General features: G+C 37.1%; 1 protein-coding gene across 1 annotated transcript in view; it reads right to left on the reverse strand.

Annotated features, from left to right (window-relative positions):
- EMB1441 (zinc knuckle (CCHC-type) family protein) overlaps positions 1 to 3,839 on the reverse strand; it is a 365,319-nt gene extending 361,480 nt beyond the window's left edge. Inside the window, exons 1-4 of the mRNA XM_089457990.1 lie at positions 3,643 to 3,839; positions 2,951 to 3,063; positions 2,725 to 2,821; positions 2,459 to 2,583 (exon numbers count right to left, since the gene is read on the reverse strand). Coding sequence (XP_089314116.1) covers positions 2,459 to 2,583; positions 2,725 to 2,821; positions 2,951 to 3,063; positions 3,643 to 3,747 — 440 coding nt within the window. The 5' untranslated portion in view covers positions 3,748 to 3,839. The remainder of the gene's footprint in view (positions 1 to 2,458; positions 2,584 to 2,724; positions 2,822 to 2,950; positions 3,064 to 3,642) is intronic.
- Between the last annotated feature and the right edge of the window lie 14,728 nt (positions 3,840 to 18,567).

Genomic DNA, 18,567 nt, shown 5'->3' on the forward strand with positions numbered 1-18,567 from the left:
GATTAGGAATACGCTTGATGATTGTATGGGTTAGCACTTTGTTATGTACCTTTCTCTTACGATGTTGCTATGGTGAAATGTTTCATGTTGCCGTTGTGGAATTTTTCTAGGTGGTATAACTTGATGATATAACATTTGCTAGACATCACCTAGGGGGCAATGTGTTTAATGATGTTAGTACCCTCATTGATGTTTATAAGTTTGAGTTAGCATCGAGGTGTACTACATATGTTTTGATGGTGATCTAACCTTTTTCCTAAGGTTAGATGATTATTTTTTATGTAATAATCTTTTGATAGTGGTGCACCTTCAGTTCAGCTTTAAGTTTTGTTGGTATAATGGTAGGGTTTTGCAAAGGAGAACAACTTTTAATTACATGCTACAACACTTTATTAGAGTGCAACCCTCGTTGGCACACATGTCCAAGGTGACTATGTCCATGGTGATTTAATCTATTGGCCACTAATTGGAGGAGGACCATTCAAATTGAGGTTTATAGCTCAAACACCCTACTTCATTGGCTTTCTTTAAACATTTGAAGGTAGTAAGTGGCACATTACATGCATTTACTTAGTCATCTTACTATATTTTGGCATATCCATGGAGGGAAAACATGTGGAGACACTTCCTACTATTCTTGGAGGTGTATATTTCTTCATTTCATGAAATTTTGGCATAGTCAAAACCCTTATTCACCCTTATCTCCACAAATTTCTTTTGTTGGAGGTTGCCCACTTACTATCTTGGGGTTTAACGACTTCATCTAGCACGTTCATGCATGGAGTTGGTTGCCATGGGATATGTACATGTGGATTAATTGCAGGCATCTTGTGGAACACTTTGTAATTTTGAAGGTAGGTTATAAAGTATTCTCCTAGGAGCAACATTTTAATGTTATATCTCATGCACCTTGGAGGGTGCACTTTGTGAGCTATTCTAGATGGACCCTTGACCACATCCTTCTAGATTGAAGAGTGTTTTATTATATTTTTGCATTTATCCATTCTTGGAAGGCAAATTCTATATGGATCAATTTAGGATTTCACTTGGTATAATACCTATTTCTAGATGGTGTGTCCTCTCTTGGAGGTTTTTGTTGCATATCAATGCCTATTTTTGGATGAGTTATCAGCCACTGATCTAACTACTCCAATATTTTATAATTTGTTAATTTGTCATGAAGTTGTGTGAGACAATTAACTCACTCTATATAAAGTGGAGTTTCTCTCCATTTTACTTGTAATTGGCAATTAGGGAATTTGTTGTTAGAGAGTGAGGATATGAAGAAATGAAATAAATTGTAAGAATTTGGAGATGATGTTGAGCTTCCTTTGTGTATCAAACCCTTGAAGACTAATGAAGCATTGAGGTATTGATCTACTTTGTTGTATGGTTATGTTGTGCTTTTCAATTATTGTTTATATGTTATAGAATCTTCTTGTTATCACATTTATGTGAAATATTAATAATGAACTCAAATATTCATTTTGGAATATGCAATGTGAGGAGGTTCTTCCTCTTGTTCAATTTTTTATCAAACTAAGTGCAGATTTGGAAGTACATTTCAGAAATTCAGCCATAAAACAGCTCCTTCACATTTGTGTTGATGAGTGGCACCCTTAGGCCTCCAAGACTTGATTGTATAGCTTATTTTCAGCAAACAATTTGAGGTGAATTGCATTAGACTAATTCCTTTTACCATTAGTATACAGCCAAATGATGAATGCATCAAATAAGTTCTTTCATCCAAGAAGCTGAATGTGGGTACAGGAAACCCTTTCAACCATGAAGCCTACCTCAAAGTAGTTGATTGTAACACATCATTTCTTTCATTCTTTCAATGTTCCATGATTCTATTAACTTTTAGATTGACAGACACTAATCTTACATCATCGGATTTCCTTGTTTCCCTCATTTCCCTTTCATTTCTTTTCCATACCCCTTTTCCATTTCCACTACCACATACCATTACTACAACCACTTTATTTTATTAAGGCTTGCTCTTGACTTTTCACCTTGAGCCCCCACTCCATAGCCTGGATGATCCTATCCTTAGGGAAACCCCCCTTAGACTGGAGGAGAGCCAAATAAAGAGAGAAGAGCCACTAAGTTAACAATGGCTAACACCTTGGTGATTGGGATTGTACTCTTTTTGTGGGTGCTAGATTCTGTTGTAAAAGGGTAAAGTCTAAATGTTTCTTGACAAATTCATTTGTAAAGCTCATGTATGAAATAAAATTCACCCCAAAGGATCCTTGTAAGCATGCAAATGAACAGACGTAACACCTACAGCACTTCAAGTCCTTGAAGAAATCACTACCGTCTTTCAAAGAGACCAGACCCTTTTAGATACTCTACCCCTAGGCATTCACTCATTTTTGGCATATGAAAAACAAAGTGCAACTTAGCATCAGCCACCAGCATTATTATGCTATTATTCACAAGTAAAGAAGTAAACCTGTGTGTTCTCAGTAACGTGAGAACAGTATAGTTCGAATCAGTGAGAAGAAGATTTCCTTGTGCATAAAGCTCAAGAATGATATGATGTGCATTCTCTCCAAGTCCAAATTGAAAATCCACAACCTGCGCATTGGTAAAGTTAGAACTACTCCTGGTAACAAGTCAAACACTGTTTGGATAATGAAAACAACATAGCGATACTTGATTACACTTGTGTGCATAACTTTTACTGCAAAATTGCAAGGAAAAATCTCAAAACCATACACGATCCATCCCGAGCTGCCGCACATCTTCAAGCCTTCGGGTACGAATATGCTTACGTAGTTTCAAAGTAAAACCTGAAGGTGTTGTACTTTTGTCCCTGCACTCATATTTGACATAAACGACTTAGAAAAATGTGTGTGGTCAAGCAAATACTTGCATGCATACAATGTAAAGGTATAGAAAAGAAGAGCCTCCAAAGAGGAAAAAGATAGATGTAGAATCATACCGAACAAAAACGGTGGTATGCAATCGTACACCGCTTTCAACCAGCAAAAGAATTTTCTCACTCTCTCCTGATTCAGTGACCCCACTGCTCTTCATAAGCTTGAACATATATGTCTGCAATTCGCAATTGTTAGAAGAGTAATAGTGCCTGCATTTGTGGTGTAGAGAGCCTCCAAATGTAGAAGAATCTAAGCGATTTAATCACAGAGAAAAACTCAACTCGAAAAATAACTTTAAGCAACAGCACTTCAAAACATCCATTTCAAGAATCAACGCCATTCAAAAATGAATTGTTGGCATCTTAAAGAACTCGTTAATTTGTGAGGTGTTGCAGAGAACAGAAATAGACATTAAAAGAGACATCCATCGGAACATGGAGCTATTTGAAACCAGTAAAGTTCGTTTACAGTCAGTGTTATAAAGAATAGTTATTTCAAAAAGATCCTGGGACAGAGCATGTCCTTCCAGCAAGCAGCCCTCCATTCCCAGTCAGCAGCAGCAAGCCACTCATTCAAGGGATTAACACAATCAAGGCTTTAAAGTTAAAAATTATATTGCTCAGATTCCCGATAACAATGAATTAAAGGAGGACATGATACCCATGAGAATAAATTCCCACAATTTAAAATTCATCCTCCTTGTTTCGGCCAGAAACGTGGAAATGTGGAAATAAGAAAATTGCAAACAATTTACCTTGGGCGACAAATCATAGACATTCGAACAGCGCATTCCAATGAGTTTTCGGAGGCATTTCACTTGAGCTGCCACATCGGCAGTATTCATGCGAATCTTCACCATTTTTCTGCAAATTTAGCTCGGTCGCAACAACTTCAAATTGATTTCTTCGTGAATCTTAAACCCTTCGTACCCTAGTTGCAGCAGAGGCTAGAAGATCCCTCCAATATCTAGCATCTGGTATTTTCAGCCCAAAATGACCTTAGTGTGAATTAACAGTTTGCCCCGTTCTTCATTTCCGGCCGTGTCGATCGTTTAAGAGGTAGATTTTATAGTTTTGTCTGACAGGACGGTGAATTTTATAGGTATAGAAGTGTTTCTAAGCCTCATTCCAATATTTCACTTTATTATTATTTTATTATCATTTACATTCCGCGTAGTATGGAGCGAGTTTTAGAAAAGGAAAGAAAAAAAAAAAAAAAAACTATTTTCCAGTATGTTAGGGTGATTAACCATTTATAAGATAAAAATATAAATAACTTATGATTAGGTCAGGGTTGAGATATCCCTAATAAATTTTGTTTTTTTAACCCCAAGCAAGTTCCTAAAAAGGTTAATTTGGGTTTTCTTTATTGTAATTCATTATATCAATTAAGATGAGGCAAGGTTCTTTTTCTTAACCCAAGAAAATTTTCAAAAAGGTTAACTTGGGTTTTCTTCATTATAATTCAATGAATATCTTTGAAAGGCTTTACCTTATTGTTAAGATGAATTTGTGTTGGTCAAGCCAAAAGAGAGAAAAAGAGAGAGAAAGAGGTTGTGAAGGCCACATAAGCATCGAAATAACATCAACATTGTAGATGGCATATGTATTTCCCCTATAGTATCTAGGTTTTAATATTAGATATGTACTAATAAGCGAAACCAAATGAGAATGCACAAACAAAATAAGCGCAATCACTATAATAATTGTGACAAACTCAATTTGATATCATTGATTCATGTTGTGACATTTTAAAGCTAACTCGAACAAAAAAAAAAATGAATCCATACAAACTCAACTAACTCGTCATAAAAATTGGGTAGAAAACTAAACAATGAGTTTTTCTAATTGAAATACAATGTATAACAATATATAAAGAATGTGAAATTTGGGTTCACAATCCCCAAGCTTCTTCTCTCATCTCCCTAAAAGGATTTGGAGACTCTTTAACTGAACATTCGAAAATCAACAACCTTGACCCTCCTCCCTTGTCCATTCTCTCTAAACAAGGCACCAAAGCAAACTCCCCTTCCTCTAAGATTAGAAAACATAATCTTACACTACATAACAAAGACCTGGTACATTTAAAGGAAGAATTGAAGGTGGCCTTGGTCACTTGGAAGGAAAAAAAAAAAGGAACCTTAAATTAGGTAAAGAGGTAAGAAATCTCACATCTTCGTTGCATAAAAGCAAGCCAAATCAAAAGTGAAAAGTGGAAAACAACAACATTTAATCGAGGTCCTTAGAGCATCTACCCCCAAGGTAACCCCAAGATCATCTTCTTAACCTAAATTGCAAAGAGTTGCAAAATCCCTCTAAGAAATTGACCCTTAAAAGTTAGTAAACACCCATAGCCCCCCAAGCCCATATTCTACAAGAGTTTATGACATAAGGGATCAAAATTATTCAGGGCCTCTCAAAAATATTATAAGGATGAGACTATAATGTTGCAGATGGTTTAGGATACTCAAGAGGGCTAGTCACATGTTGAAGATTATAACTTTTTCTCTTGCTAATTTTTTGGCTTTTGACTTAGAGCTAGAAGTTTTCCTTCACTCTCTTGGTATGGGAAAAAAGATTAACTTCCTAAACATATATAGTCCATACTCAAACAACTTGGAATATTGGGACCACCTTTTCTCCAGGTCATGGGTTAGGCAAGGGCATATCATTCTAGGTGGTGATCTAAATTTCACTCTTAGTGCATTTAAGGTTTGGGGTCCAACAGCTCAAGTGGACACTCTATCTAATTTTCTCATTGGAAAACTAGAACAAGTTGACATCATATACCTAGAGCTAGTCAAATCAACCCCACATGGACAAAAGGAGGAACTAGGGAGAGCCAAATTCCAAAATGTATTAATCGATTTCTAGTATTAGAAGACTTTTTGGAAGGAACCTTCAAATTTCGTAAATGAGGATATTTTTAGCACTTTCTAGTTCTACTCAAAGTAGTCTATATGCAGGAAAATCCACTTGAAACCTTTAAACTAAATCCTAAATGGCTCTAAGAGGAAGAGCTCATACAATTTTTGGAAAATGCATGGGTTCCCTAAAATAACTTTATGAGAGAATATGTAGCTATGCAATTTCTTTCAACTTGAAAAAGGTTGAGTCATCAGTGATCAGATGGAGAAGGAAAGGAAAAGCAAGGGAAGGATGAAAGAATCCTTGTGACGGTTGAAGAAGCTTTAAGAAACAAGTTATCTTTGGAATTTTTTGTGTATTTAATGATTGTATAATAGGGACAGCTTTACAAATTAGAAAACAAGAGAAGGAAATTACTATAGAAAAGGAAACTAAGATTTTTCTATTCTTTCAAACTATCGAAAAAAATGCCAACTCAATCTGCGAAATTGACAAAGGGATGGATCTTGGGTAGAAATTTTCTCTGACATAGCCTAAAAAGGGGTCAACCATTTCCAGTCCCTCTTTAAACGGGATAATAAGGTCTCAATAGATGCCATCTTCTAGCTCTCTAGTTTCTTACCTATATTTGTAGACCTTGAAGATGATCAATTTATAATGGCAAAGGTGGGATAGGAGGAATTACTCAAAACCATACATAGCTTTTAAAAATACAAGTGCCCTAGGACTAATAATTTGTCCATGGAATTGTTTCTCAACCTTTTCAAGCTCATAAAAGAGGATTTTCACAAGGTGGTGGAAGCCTTTTAGATCTCTAGCGAAATTTTAGCAACGTTTAACACTAGCTTTATTACTCCCATTCTGAAAAGAAATAACCCAACCAAATATGAGATTGTCTGCCCAATCTCTCTTTGTAATAACATGTACAAAATCATCTCTAAAAAAAAATCTCATAGACTAAGGGAGACTTTTTCAAAGCAGGTCTCTCCAAATTTGGTTTTCATGAAGGACACCAAATTCATGAAGTTGTTAATGTTGCCAAAGAAGGATTTGTTGAAAATAGCAACAAGAAATGTTAAAAATATCATCAAGAAAAAATCATAATTTAATTTGCCCTTGAACTAAATTGGGAATAAAATTGTAACTCCACATCTCATGACAACTTGTAATAGTTAACTAAGTTAATTTGACTTAGTTATCTTAGTTAATTCGAGTTGAGGGTCTAACTAGATTCATTTAGAGTGTCTCCCACAATTAGGAGCACTTGTTGACTTTATTTTGTGTTGTAATTATTTAATTTAGTCTAACTGAGTTAAAGTCAACTACACTAGTTCCAACTAATGGAGGAATTAGTAGGGTGTAACTGACAGTAGTGGGGTGTTTCCTGTCAAACAGTGGGGTGTTTCCTGAAGTGCAGTGTGGTGTTGCCTACAGTGATCAACCAGTAAACTGAAGATTCACTCATAATTAACTCATGCATGTAAAATCAGAGAAAGACCCAGTTGAGATTGGATTTTAGGGACAGTGTACAATCAGTTGTAAAATCATCTAAATTAAACAGATGGTGCATGTAGTCAGAAGAAGGCCTAATATAAATCATTCCTTAATTAGAAAAATCATTAATTTTAACCATTCGAATTGCCTTTAAAAGGAGGAATGAAGGCACAAGTTTAATCATTGTTTTGGTGAGCAGAAGTTGGTGAGACCAAGAAATAGGAAGCACAAGTTTGTGCATGGAGCTTGTGAGGGAAAGGAAATAGGAGCTTGGGGGCTTGGAAATTTGGCTAAGTATTGGCCAAAGGCAATCAACCAAGCAGAGGATAGAAAATACTTGTGTAGGTTGAGCATAACATATTGTATTCATCCAAGGCTTGCCTAGGAAGCAGTGAGACAGATAGAGATAGTGCAGAGGTTTCTCGGGCTTGAGCAAAGCATTGTAATCTTCTCATATTTTCTGATTAATAAAATATACAAATAGCAGGGGTTTTTAGCTGTGGCTTTCCCCAAAAAATCATTGTGTTATGTGTGACTGGATTCTTTCTCTTATATGCTTCATGATTTCATCAATTGTTTTTTGTTTTCATTGATGAGTAGAGTAGATTCAAGTCACTTATTTTAGCATATTACAATACTCAGTTTGAATCTACAAGGAATGTCTACATGGTGTCAGAGCTAGATTTGTAGAAATTTCTACATGGTATCAGAGCTATATTTGTAGAAATTTCTACATGGTATCGGAGCGAAAATCATGATAAAAGAGAAGAATTTGAAGTTGTCCTTACAGGTGAATAGAATTTGCAGAATCATTCTTCAGAGCTCGCAGGATGTCATTCTACTGATTAAGACTCGAATATGACCTTGAGGGTAGTTCAAATTATATTTCTTGGAAGGACATGATGGAGGCAGTATTGGAAGATAATCGGCTCAAGGAATTCATAGATCATGATATCCTGAGGCCTCTAACATCTGATGCTAAATATCTAGCATAGTGGAAGAAGAGTGGAGAAAGATCTAGGAGGATCATCGTGGAGGGTGTGAGAGATCACATAGTATTGAAACTACATGGAAAAGAGACTCCCTTTGATATGTGGAATAATCTCAATAAGCTATTCGGTAGTAGACATCAAGCCAAGAAACTTGAATTGATGAAGAAATTGAGGATTGAAGAGAATGGGTATGAGGTAGTTTTCAGAGATGGGAAGGCCTACCTCAAGCATCTTACTTCATGTCAACTCAAGCAATTTGGTGTCAGGGTCGAGATCCTTTACACATTAGAGGAAGAGGCATGCATAGCCTTGAGGATCAAGGCAGGGATTAGAGATGTTGTGGTTGAGAGAGAGCATGATTTAGCTCTCAAGAGGAAGCCTCATCCAGTTAGTAGTTGGGTTGACCAGGAGGATGATGATGAAGAGAACATGTCAAAGACCTCCAGTAGGAGGAAAGTTTGAGCCAAGTGCGATGAGGGAGCACATGCAAGTATACCTCCATGAGTGAGGTGGAGTGATGGAGATTCTTAGTCTCAGGAGTGTAGAGATTTGGGTAGGGTCCAACGCAGCCGCAACAAGGAGATAAGTGAAATCAATTATGGATTGTTGCAGCGGGACCACCACCTTTGCTACAGGAGCCCACAATATTATAGTAGCAAATTGAGTGTCAGCATGTGTAGGCATTCATCCAGATGACAACTGCATAACTAGTTGTAGTCAGTACCCGAGAGACAGTTGTATAACTAGTTGCAGTGACACAGGCAATGTGAATTGCCCAGTTGCAGTATGTAGGTGCAATTACAGCGAGGAGATTCCCAGCACAAAGCTTTGCAATCCAATTTCCAATGTAGGAGGATAGTGCAAGTTGTCAGGAGGGAGCAAAGAGATTTCCCATAAGGAGGTCAAGATTTAGAGGGAGTCTAGTTTTAGAGGGAGCAACTCTATGGAAGCTAGTATTTCATGATATGGGGAGATCAAACTCATTATTGCAGTATTTGCAGCAACAGTGCAGAAGCAACAACATAGCAGTAGCAGCAACAATATGAGTAGATCAGAGTTTGCTTTGCATGTAATTATACCTCTTCATGTGAGGTGGGGCAATTTGAAGCAATAGTCCCAAGAGTTGTAGAAATTGCGCAAGATCCATTGAGGTGTGTTTGTCTTATGGATCATTACCTTGCTATGGGGGCCCACAGTATTCAGTAGCAGGAGGCTCAGTAGCAGAGTCAGCAGTAGCACAGTTTTCCCAGTAGACAGTTGCAAACACAATTGATTCAGTTTATTTGGTTTAGGTGCTTTTTGGTTGTAGATGCACAACAATGACAAGTGTTGCATGCAGAACATTCCAAAGGTACCAGATCGAGGTAGAATTAAATTCCTTTCTTGTTGAGAGGTAGTGTTGAAAATAGTAACAAGAAATGTTAAAAATAGCATCAAGAAAAATTCCTAATTTAATTTGTCCTTGAATTAAATTGGGAACAAAATTGTAACTAAGTTAATTTGAATTAGTTAGCTCAGTTAATTGGAGTTGAGGGTCTAACTAGAGTCATGTAGAGTGTCTCCTACAATTAGGAGCACTAGTTGAGTTTATTTTGAGTTGTAATTATTTAATTCAGACTAAATTAGTTAAATCTATTACACTAGTTCCAAGTGATGGAGGAATTAGTGGGGTGTAACCTGCAGTAGTGGCGTGTTGTCTGTCGAATAGTGGGGTGTTTCCTGAATTGCAGTGTGGTGTTGCCTACAGTGATCAACCAATAAACTAAAGATTCACTCATAATTAACTCATGCATGTCAGATAAGCGAAAGACCCAGTTGAGATTGGAGTTTAGGGACAGTGTGCTATCAGCTGTAAAATCATATAAATTAAACAGATGGTGCATGCAGTTATAAGAAGGCCTAAAATAAATCATTCCTTAATTAGAAAACTCACTAATTTTAACCATTTGTATTGCCTTTAACAGGAGGAATGAAGGCACGAGTTTAATCATTATTTTGATGAGCATGAGTTGGTGAGACCAAGCAATAGGAAGCACAAGTTTATGTGTGGAGCTTGTGAGGGAAAGGAAATAGGAGCTTGGAGGCTTCAAAATTTGGCTAAGTATTGGCCGAAGGCAGTCAGTCAGGTAGAGGATAGAAAATACTTGTGCAGGTTGAGCTCAAGGTTGAGGAGAGAATGTTGTATTCATCCAAGGCTTGCCTAGGAAGCAATGAGAAAAATAGAGATAGTGCAGAAGTTGAACGGGCTTGAGAAAAACATTGTAATCTTCGCATATTTTCTGATTAATGCAATATACAGATAGCAGGGGTTTTTAGCTATGGCTTTCCCCATAAAATCATTGTGTTATGTGTGATTGAATTCTTTCTCTTATATGCTTCATGATTTCAATGATCGTTTATTATTTCCGCTGATGAGTAGAGTAGATTCAAGTCAATTGTTTTAGCATATTACAATCTGTAGTTTGAATCTACAAGGATTTTCTACATGGTACCAGAGCTAGATTTGTAGAAATTTCTACAAGATTACATTTCAAAAACAAAAAACCTAAAAGTTATGATTGGAAAATCTAACCTCTTTAAGCATTTGATCATGTTAGTTGGATCTTCCTATGCCTGATCCTCATCCACTTGGGCTTCATCTTGCACATTCTAGCATGGGGTATGGCTTACACTAGCCTAGTAAATTTTGCGATCCTATTCAATGGATTAGCTTCACCCTTCTTTAATGAGCGAGGTATTATGTAGTGATGCCCTCTCTCCCCCCTACTCTTCCTCCTAGTAACAAAAGGGTTAAGCAAGATCCTCAAATTTTCTTTCCCAAATAGTCCGTTCAAAGGTATATTGATTGACAATTCTCACATTGTTTCACATTTAGTTTTCATTTTTGACATTTTTATATTTTATGGTGGCTCAAAACATATGGTGAACAACCAAAGGAAGTTATAGATCTCTTTTGTAAAGCCACAAATATGGTGATAAAATCTACAAAGTATTTGGTTATTTGTTGGGCTTATCCGAGTGTGAGAAGATTTATATCAATCAAGTCTTCCTCTTTAGGTCCTCTGCCTTCGAGGCTAGTTTAAAGTACTTGGTGTTCTAGCTTGAGGAAAATATATATCTAAAAAAGGATTGGATTTGGCTCTTAGTCAAGATAGAAAGATATTGAATACTTGGTGCAATATATGATTCTCTTGGAGAGAGGTAGGGGGTCATATAGTTTTGGTCAAACTGGTCTTAGAGGCCATCTTACTTTTTTGAGGGATTTTAATTTGCCAACTTTGTTATCATTTCATCTAATTAGGGGATAGGGAGAAGAAAGGACCGACTCTAGCCTCTTAGAGGAAAATAATCATCCCAAAGAGTTTAGGAGGTTGGGCACTAAACAATCTCTTTCCATTTTCCAAAATCTTAATAGCCAAGGATGTTTGGAGGCTCATCTATGGCTAAGGCCTACAAGCACAAAGTATTATAGACAAATATATTAGACTCACATCAATTGAGAGTGGATCCAAACCTTGCATACAAAAACAATAAACTCCTCGATTATATGGAAAGCCACAACTAAACCATTCCCAAACATTAGAAAATGGTTAATCTAAAAGGATGGAAAGAAGGACAAGGCCTTTATTAGTCTTTACCTTTGGATTGAAAGTGAAAACAATCACAAGTTACTTGCCCCTTTCATCCCTGATCTTGGATCAAAAGGTTGCTTTTCCCTTCAACATATTACAATGGATTAAACATTAAACTCCAAGCATCAACAATGGCTATCTTCGAGAGATATAGAGCTTAGCAAGGACTACGTAGAGACCCAAATTCCTATATTGACAATCTAGAGAAATGTAACATTTCCATTAGTGAATAGTATGATGAATTTATGTGGTCAATGAAACTCACGAGTGGTTACATGCCTAGAATCATATATAAAGTGTTGGCCATGGAAGGCTTCAACCAACCTTTACTTTGGTGGTGGAAGCCACTTTGGAAATTAAAAAAAAAATCGAATAAAAGCCAATTTTTTTCTCTTTTTAAATAATATAGCATTAATTTGAGATCTACTTCAAAAACAAAGCTTTTGGGGCCTTAGAATATGATGCTTATGTGAATTAAACTTGGAAACAAATTTTCATCTCATACCTTTTTATCTCTACACTAAAAAGGTATGGAAGGAAGTTGAAGGCATTACATTAATGAAATCTCAATGGAAAGGGGACACCATTGAAGTAGCATTGAAAAGATGGCACGAATACAAGGACATAAGAGAATTCAAGACCTTGCTCTTGACCTTGGCCTAGGGAATCTAGCTCGCAATAAATGCCATTTTTTTAGAATAAATACATTTTTTCATTTTATTATGCCTCCGAGAGCCTCAACATCTTAAGTGCCTTCCCCCAATTTTCATCCACCCTTAATGGATTTAGAGCTTCGCCATGAATATTGGCACCTAAATCTCATAAGCCTTTTTTGTTGGATCATCTCAAGGGGACCCATCAAAAGGAGGAGTAGGGAGTCTTCCATAGTTTTCTCAAAATTGTTTCATCAACTTCAAAGCTAGAATAGGATGACCCACTAATAACCACATTGAAATCTCAACACTCAAGTAGATCTTAATCCCAGTCATGGAAAAAGGAATCACATAAATCCAAGTCCTTCAAGACTCTCTTCTAGTAATAAAATGGTTAAAGGGAAAATTTTTGTTAAGGAACTTCACACTCGAACCATTGTTCCATGATATTAAGAACCTCCAAGCCTCACTTTCTCATATTACTTTGGCTCATGTCTACGAGGAAAACAACTCAGAAGTTGTTAGACTCTCAAAAGATTATCTTAAGATGCAAGAAGGCTCCTATAATAACATCGAACTCACAACACTCAAGTTGTTCTTAATCCTAGTCACGGAAAAAGGGATCACACAAATCCAAGTCATATGAGACTCTCTTCTAGCAATAAAATGGTTAAAGGGCAAAATTGTGTTAAAGAAGTTCACAGTCCAACCATTGTTCCATGATATCATGAACCTCCAAGCCTCACTTTCTCACATTAATTTTTCTCATGTCTATGAGAAAAAAAAAAACTCAAAACTTGATAAGCTCTCGAAATATGGTTTTAAGATGCAAAAAGGGTCATATCACTTCCTATTTTCTTGAGTCATGGATTTAACATCCTCATAATTTACAAGATTTAACAAAAAATGTCACTTCAGTGACGCTTCAAGATTTTTTCTTTGAATGCTTTAAGACTAGATCTCTTTATATGTGTAAACATTCATAAAGTTTATGCTATGTGCATAGCAAGTTCTTTTGTAAAAAGCTACTCATAAGTGATATTTTGTCCCCCAGTTCTTATGTAGATTTCTAAGATTTTAGGTCAAGCTTCCCCTGAGGTTGATTTTAAAAAATAATCAAATTTATTTTTATGTACAAATCTATATTCCATTATTTTCCACCCAACAAAGTATACTAAAATACGACTTATGGTATTCAACTCATGTAATTTTATTATCTTTAGTAAAATTACTCAATTTTTTCCATGGAATAAATAAATAAATAAGCAATGTGAAATTTTATAACAGATAATTATTAATCCCACTGAGGCCAACTAACCAACCCATTTACAATTATATGGTGGCATATAAATATTCTAGTAAGGAATATGGTGTGATTCATTCTCCCATATATTCATGTTTCAATTTACATGTGTGTCAAATTTTAGGAGATGAAGGGACAAGAGAAGAAGGTGATTTATGTCATTGATGTTGATTTGAACTTAATATACAAGAAGAATTCAAATGGTTATTTGCTTAAGGTAACACAAGAGCATGAACAAATCAAGTAGTTTAATGATGGAAGAGAAGACTATGGTTATGAATGCAAATGCCAAGGTCAAAGAAAAAATTGATAATATGAAGGGTGTGAGATACCCCCTACTATTCCCTGCCTAAACATGAGGTAGCCATTATGATGACTCGACTCCCATAGTCACATTCTCGAAATGGCGTCTATTTTTTTTTCACTTTCTCCTACTCTTACAAAACTCAAAACAGATAATGCCATCGCATTCATCTCATCGAGACGAATTCAACAATATAAGATTTTCCGTAATTCAACTCTCATATCAACAAATAGGACCAATTGAAGTCATGGCCAATAAAATAATGGCATGACATTATGCATGCCACATGGCACCTATGTGGCTGACATAAGCCACATGTCAGTTGTCGACTCATTCGTACTCTAGGTCACGAGTATACACATGTCGTCAACTCATACAACCCAATGGAGAACCTTTATTACACACACACATGCATAAATATATTCATTTAACAAGAGTAGACATGGGCCACCCTTGTCACATCACCCTAGGCTTCAATCTCAAACATTTATGCTCTTCATCCCAACCTGTCGGGATGACGAGGACTAGGACGGTGTGGACTTGCAAAGGAGGGTAGCAACCTTTACAAAAATGTCAAGGTGACGTGCATAAACATGTGTAGGTAGATCACTACATGATGGAGACGAGAACTTTCCCATTCCTCGGAGTCTGTCTCCCGATAGGTTCATAGGAGTGCAGCAAGGGGATGAGCTAAGATGACTCATCACCGAGAGATGTGGCATAAGGACCCACTCAAGTATGGGAAGGTAACAGAATGGATTCCACTTGGAGATGGGCCCGCATAACTTGATCGGAGCGCTTTGTCATCCTAGAAGGGAGATCCCTCGGAGGAATAAAGGGTGCACTCCAAAAAAAAACCTGAACTAACAAGGCTCCAGGATTATGTGGAGGCAAAATACGAACACCCAATAGGGACCACCGAGAGCGACCATATGAATGTTGATTTGTCCTAACACTTGAAGTAGTAGTGACACTGGGATGTCGTGTCCTGGAGGACCATGGTCACGAGCCTTGGTCGCATGTGGCACAAAGCAAGGCATAGTGGCGCTGGAGTTAAAAGGGCGAGGACGATATGTCGTAGTCGAAAGGCGCCATTGAAGGGAACTTCATAGAGGGAAAGGGAAAAGGGTGTAATGCTTAAGCTACACGATGGTTATCAATTATGAAGGGATTCCTTCACCATGCTTTTATGTGAATGCCTTCCCCATTCCATAGTCATGATTGACGTAAATATAAATTGGATTCAATCCCACAACTAGGTGAAGGAAGTGCTTATGCATAAAACATCTTTGTGTGCATAAATACATGTACGTAACCTACATACATGTGAACATTGTCCTTCCTGAGCTTGAAAATAAAGGAAAAAGGATTAATAGTTGGTTCCATAAGTGATACAATGAATAGAACAGGGATTTTCTCCTTCATAATCACTAAGGCCTTGTAGAAAAATTACAAGTTTGTAATAACTTAGAATTTTGCAGGCCGCTTAGGCTGATAATACTAGACATAAATCAGGTCCATTTTAACTCAAAGATCCACTGGTCTTTCGGGATATTAATAAATATCTAAAGAACTTCTAAAAGAAAACAAGAAGTCATACCATGCCCAAATTTCCCATAGGAAATCAACATTCCATAGGTAGACAAGAATCTCAATCCCAATACGATTCATGGGCATGAATTACACATTTGAGCATTAGATTTAACATCACTACATGACCGTAACCCACACAACATTTATATAACTGACATATGCAAGAACCAACACTACTCAACATTAGCATGCCATTATCTCGATGCAATAACAAAGATAGTATAGTAGTCACAATCACAAATGCAAGATTAAACTTATCTTATAAAAGTTATGGCAACTAAGAGTTGCACTCTAACTCTCCACCCAACCATGGAAAAGTTTCACCCAAGTATTTCTTGCAGTTGTCACCCTCGAGCCATATTCCAATGCTTAAGGTGGAGTGATTTTGAGGGTTTTTTACCAACAGAACAGTTGAAACATGTTGCCACAAGGCCACACTACCTTCATCCACCAACTACAAACATGATCATTCAAATATGTCAGGCATAATCATAATTATGCCAGGATACCACAACAAATAAAACTTCAGTTCAATTTTCAGGAGAAGAGTGCCCACAATAATGAAGGTTTATTAGTGTCTAAGTTGTTGATGGGTAAATAAATCATTCTCTAGGTGGTTCATCAATGAGTCAAGAACCAGAGTTTTAGCCCCAAGGCAACTCTTGGTGGTTGTTCAGCCCTCACAATGTTCCCAATCCAACAGTTTCATCAAGCCACAAGCTTCCAGTGACTTCTTTAGTCTTACAAGAAATCCACTGCTCTATCTCTCTGATGCTTTTTTCTCAACAGGTCTCATGTCAAGGGATTCTTCAGTCAGTGCTCTAATCTAGAGTTCAAACTTCGAGATAGGGATCACCTCTCCTTCCCTTCAACTATGTGCTCTCTCGCTGCTTTTTCATGTCCGAGAGAGAGTCTGAGGGATCCCCTAGAAAGTCCCCTCCACTGATTTTTCTCCTTGACCATTCAACGACCAATTGCCTACCTCTTCTCGAGGTTCCACGCAACCCCCTCCTTAGATAACGCAATCCATTTTGTTCCATTAATTTTTGTCCTCGCTTGCTTGTTGTTAGAGGTTAAGCACACCTAGGCATATCCTTTTATGGTTGGTTAAACTTATTGCTCAAACAACCCATTTAAGACCACTTTAGCTAACCCATGCCCACCATTTAAAACATCCATTCCCTTAAGAAATCTCCTACCTCAAGCAATGGAATTTGTGTCCCTTTCTCAATCAATTAACATAATTACAATTATTTATGATGAAATAAATATTTACCTAGGGGATATCACAATCCCCTCCCCCTTTGGGAGAATACCTTCCTTGGCATTCAATATCCATATACAAAAAAACATGCTTTAGACCAAGCATTGTTGTTTAGGGAGCATTACATACACATTTTTGTACAACATTTACAATATATTTACATTTGCTTTACTTAGAAAATAAGAAAGGATGTGTTTCCCTCATCTGGTGAGCCATTTCCCACGTGGCTTCCTAGGGCCCAACGTGTTTCCACTACACTTTGCCTGGCTCAATTGCTCGATTTCGGAGCATGAGCTTCCTCCATCCTAGGATGCGTAGATATTTTGGCTAGATCTCTCCCTCTCGTTCCACCTATAATACAGTCCAATCAATGACATGATCAATGTCTCATACATGTCTTTTAAGCAATGAAACATGGAAAACATCATGTACTTTTATCGATGGTGGTAAGGATAATCTATAGGCCACTGGGCCTATCCTTTCAAGTATTTCAAAAGGCCCACAAAACCGTGGTGCCAACTTGGCACATGACCCAATCTTCAAGGAACTTTTCTTGGGTTTGATCCTCAAATAAACATGTTCCCCAACTTGGAATTCCTTATGCACCCTATGCTGATCCACATAGATTTTCTGCCTGTCTTGTGCCACCCATAGATTTTGTTTGGTGATATGCATTTGCTACTCCATTTCTTTTAACATATGAAACCCAATAAGGATCATGTTCACTGGATCACTCCAGCTGATAAGAGTATTGCAACTCCTTCCATAAAGCACCTCAAATAACCTCCTCTTTAGAGATTCTTGGTACTTGTTATTGTATGCAAACTATTCAAGTGGCATATACTCTTCCCACTTCTTTGGCTCGTCCATCATATACATCCTCAAAATATCCTCGAAGATTTTATTTTTGCTCTCTATTTTCCCATTCATTTGCATGTGATAAGTTGTACTAAAGGCCAATTCTACCCCCAAGCCTCCAAGTAGCTCTTTCCAAAACCTTGAGGTGAACTTGGCACCTCTACTTGAAATTATCTTCTTGGGAACTCCATGCAATCTCACAATCTCCTTTATGAAGATTTGAGACACCTCACTAGCTGAATTGGTGGTTTTGACTGCTACAAAATGAGCCACTTTGCTCAACTTATCAATGACCACCATAATGGCATCATGCTATTTGGAGGTTCTTGGCAAATCAATAATGAAATCCATGGATATCACTTCCCACTTCCATTCTAGAATGGGAATAGGCTTCAATAACCTTGTTGGGTGTTTACATTCGGCCTTCACTTGTTGTCACTCCACGAATTTAGCAACAACCTCAGCTATTTCCTTTTTTAGATTAGGTTAACAGTCAAACTTTTTGATGGCCATGAGAGTCTTTTGGTATCATAGGTGGCCGAAATATGGATTAGCATGGAACTCTCTCATTTTAAGCCTTTTCAAGTCATTATTGTTTTGCACATAGATTATATTCTTAAATCTAACTACACCATCATTTAAGAGATGATATCCCTCATCCTTTCCACCCTCACCATCTTGTTGTAGCTTTTCCTTTCTCTGCTAATATTTCTTATCAT

This window comes from Pinus tabuliformis, chromosome 7 (assembly GCF_031772625.1).
Source record: "Pinus tabuliformis cultivar Carrire ecotype Pingquan chromosome 7, CPIR1, whole genome shotgun sequence".
In the NCBI taxonomy this organism is placed as follows: domain Eukaryota; kingdom Viridiplantae; phylum Streptophyta; class Pinopsida; order Pinales; family Pinaceae; genus Pinus; species Pinus tabuliformis.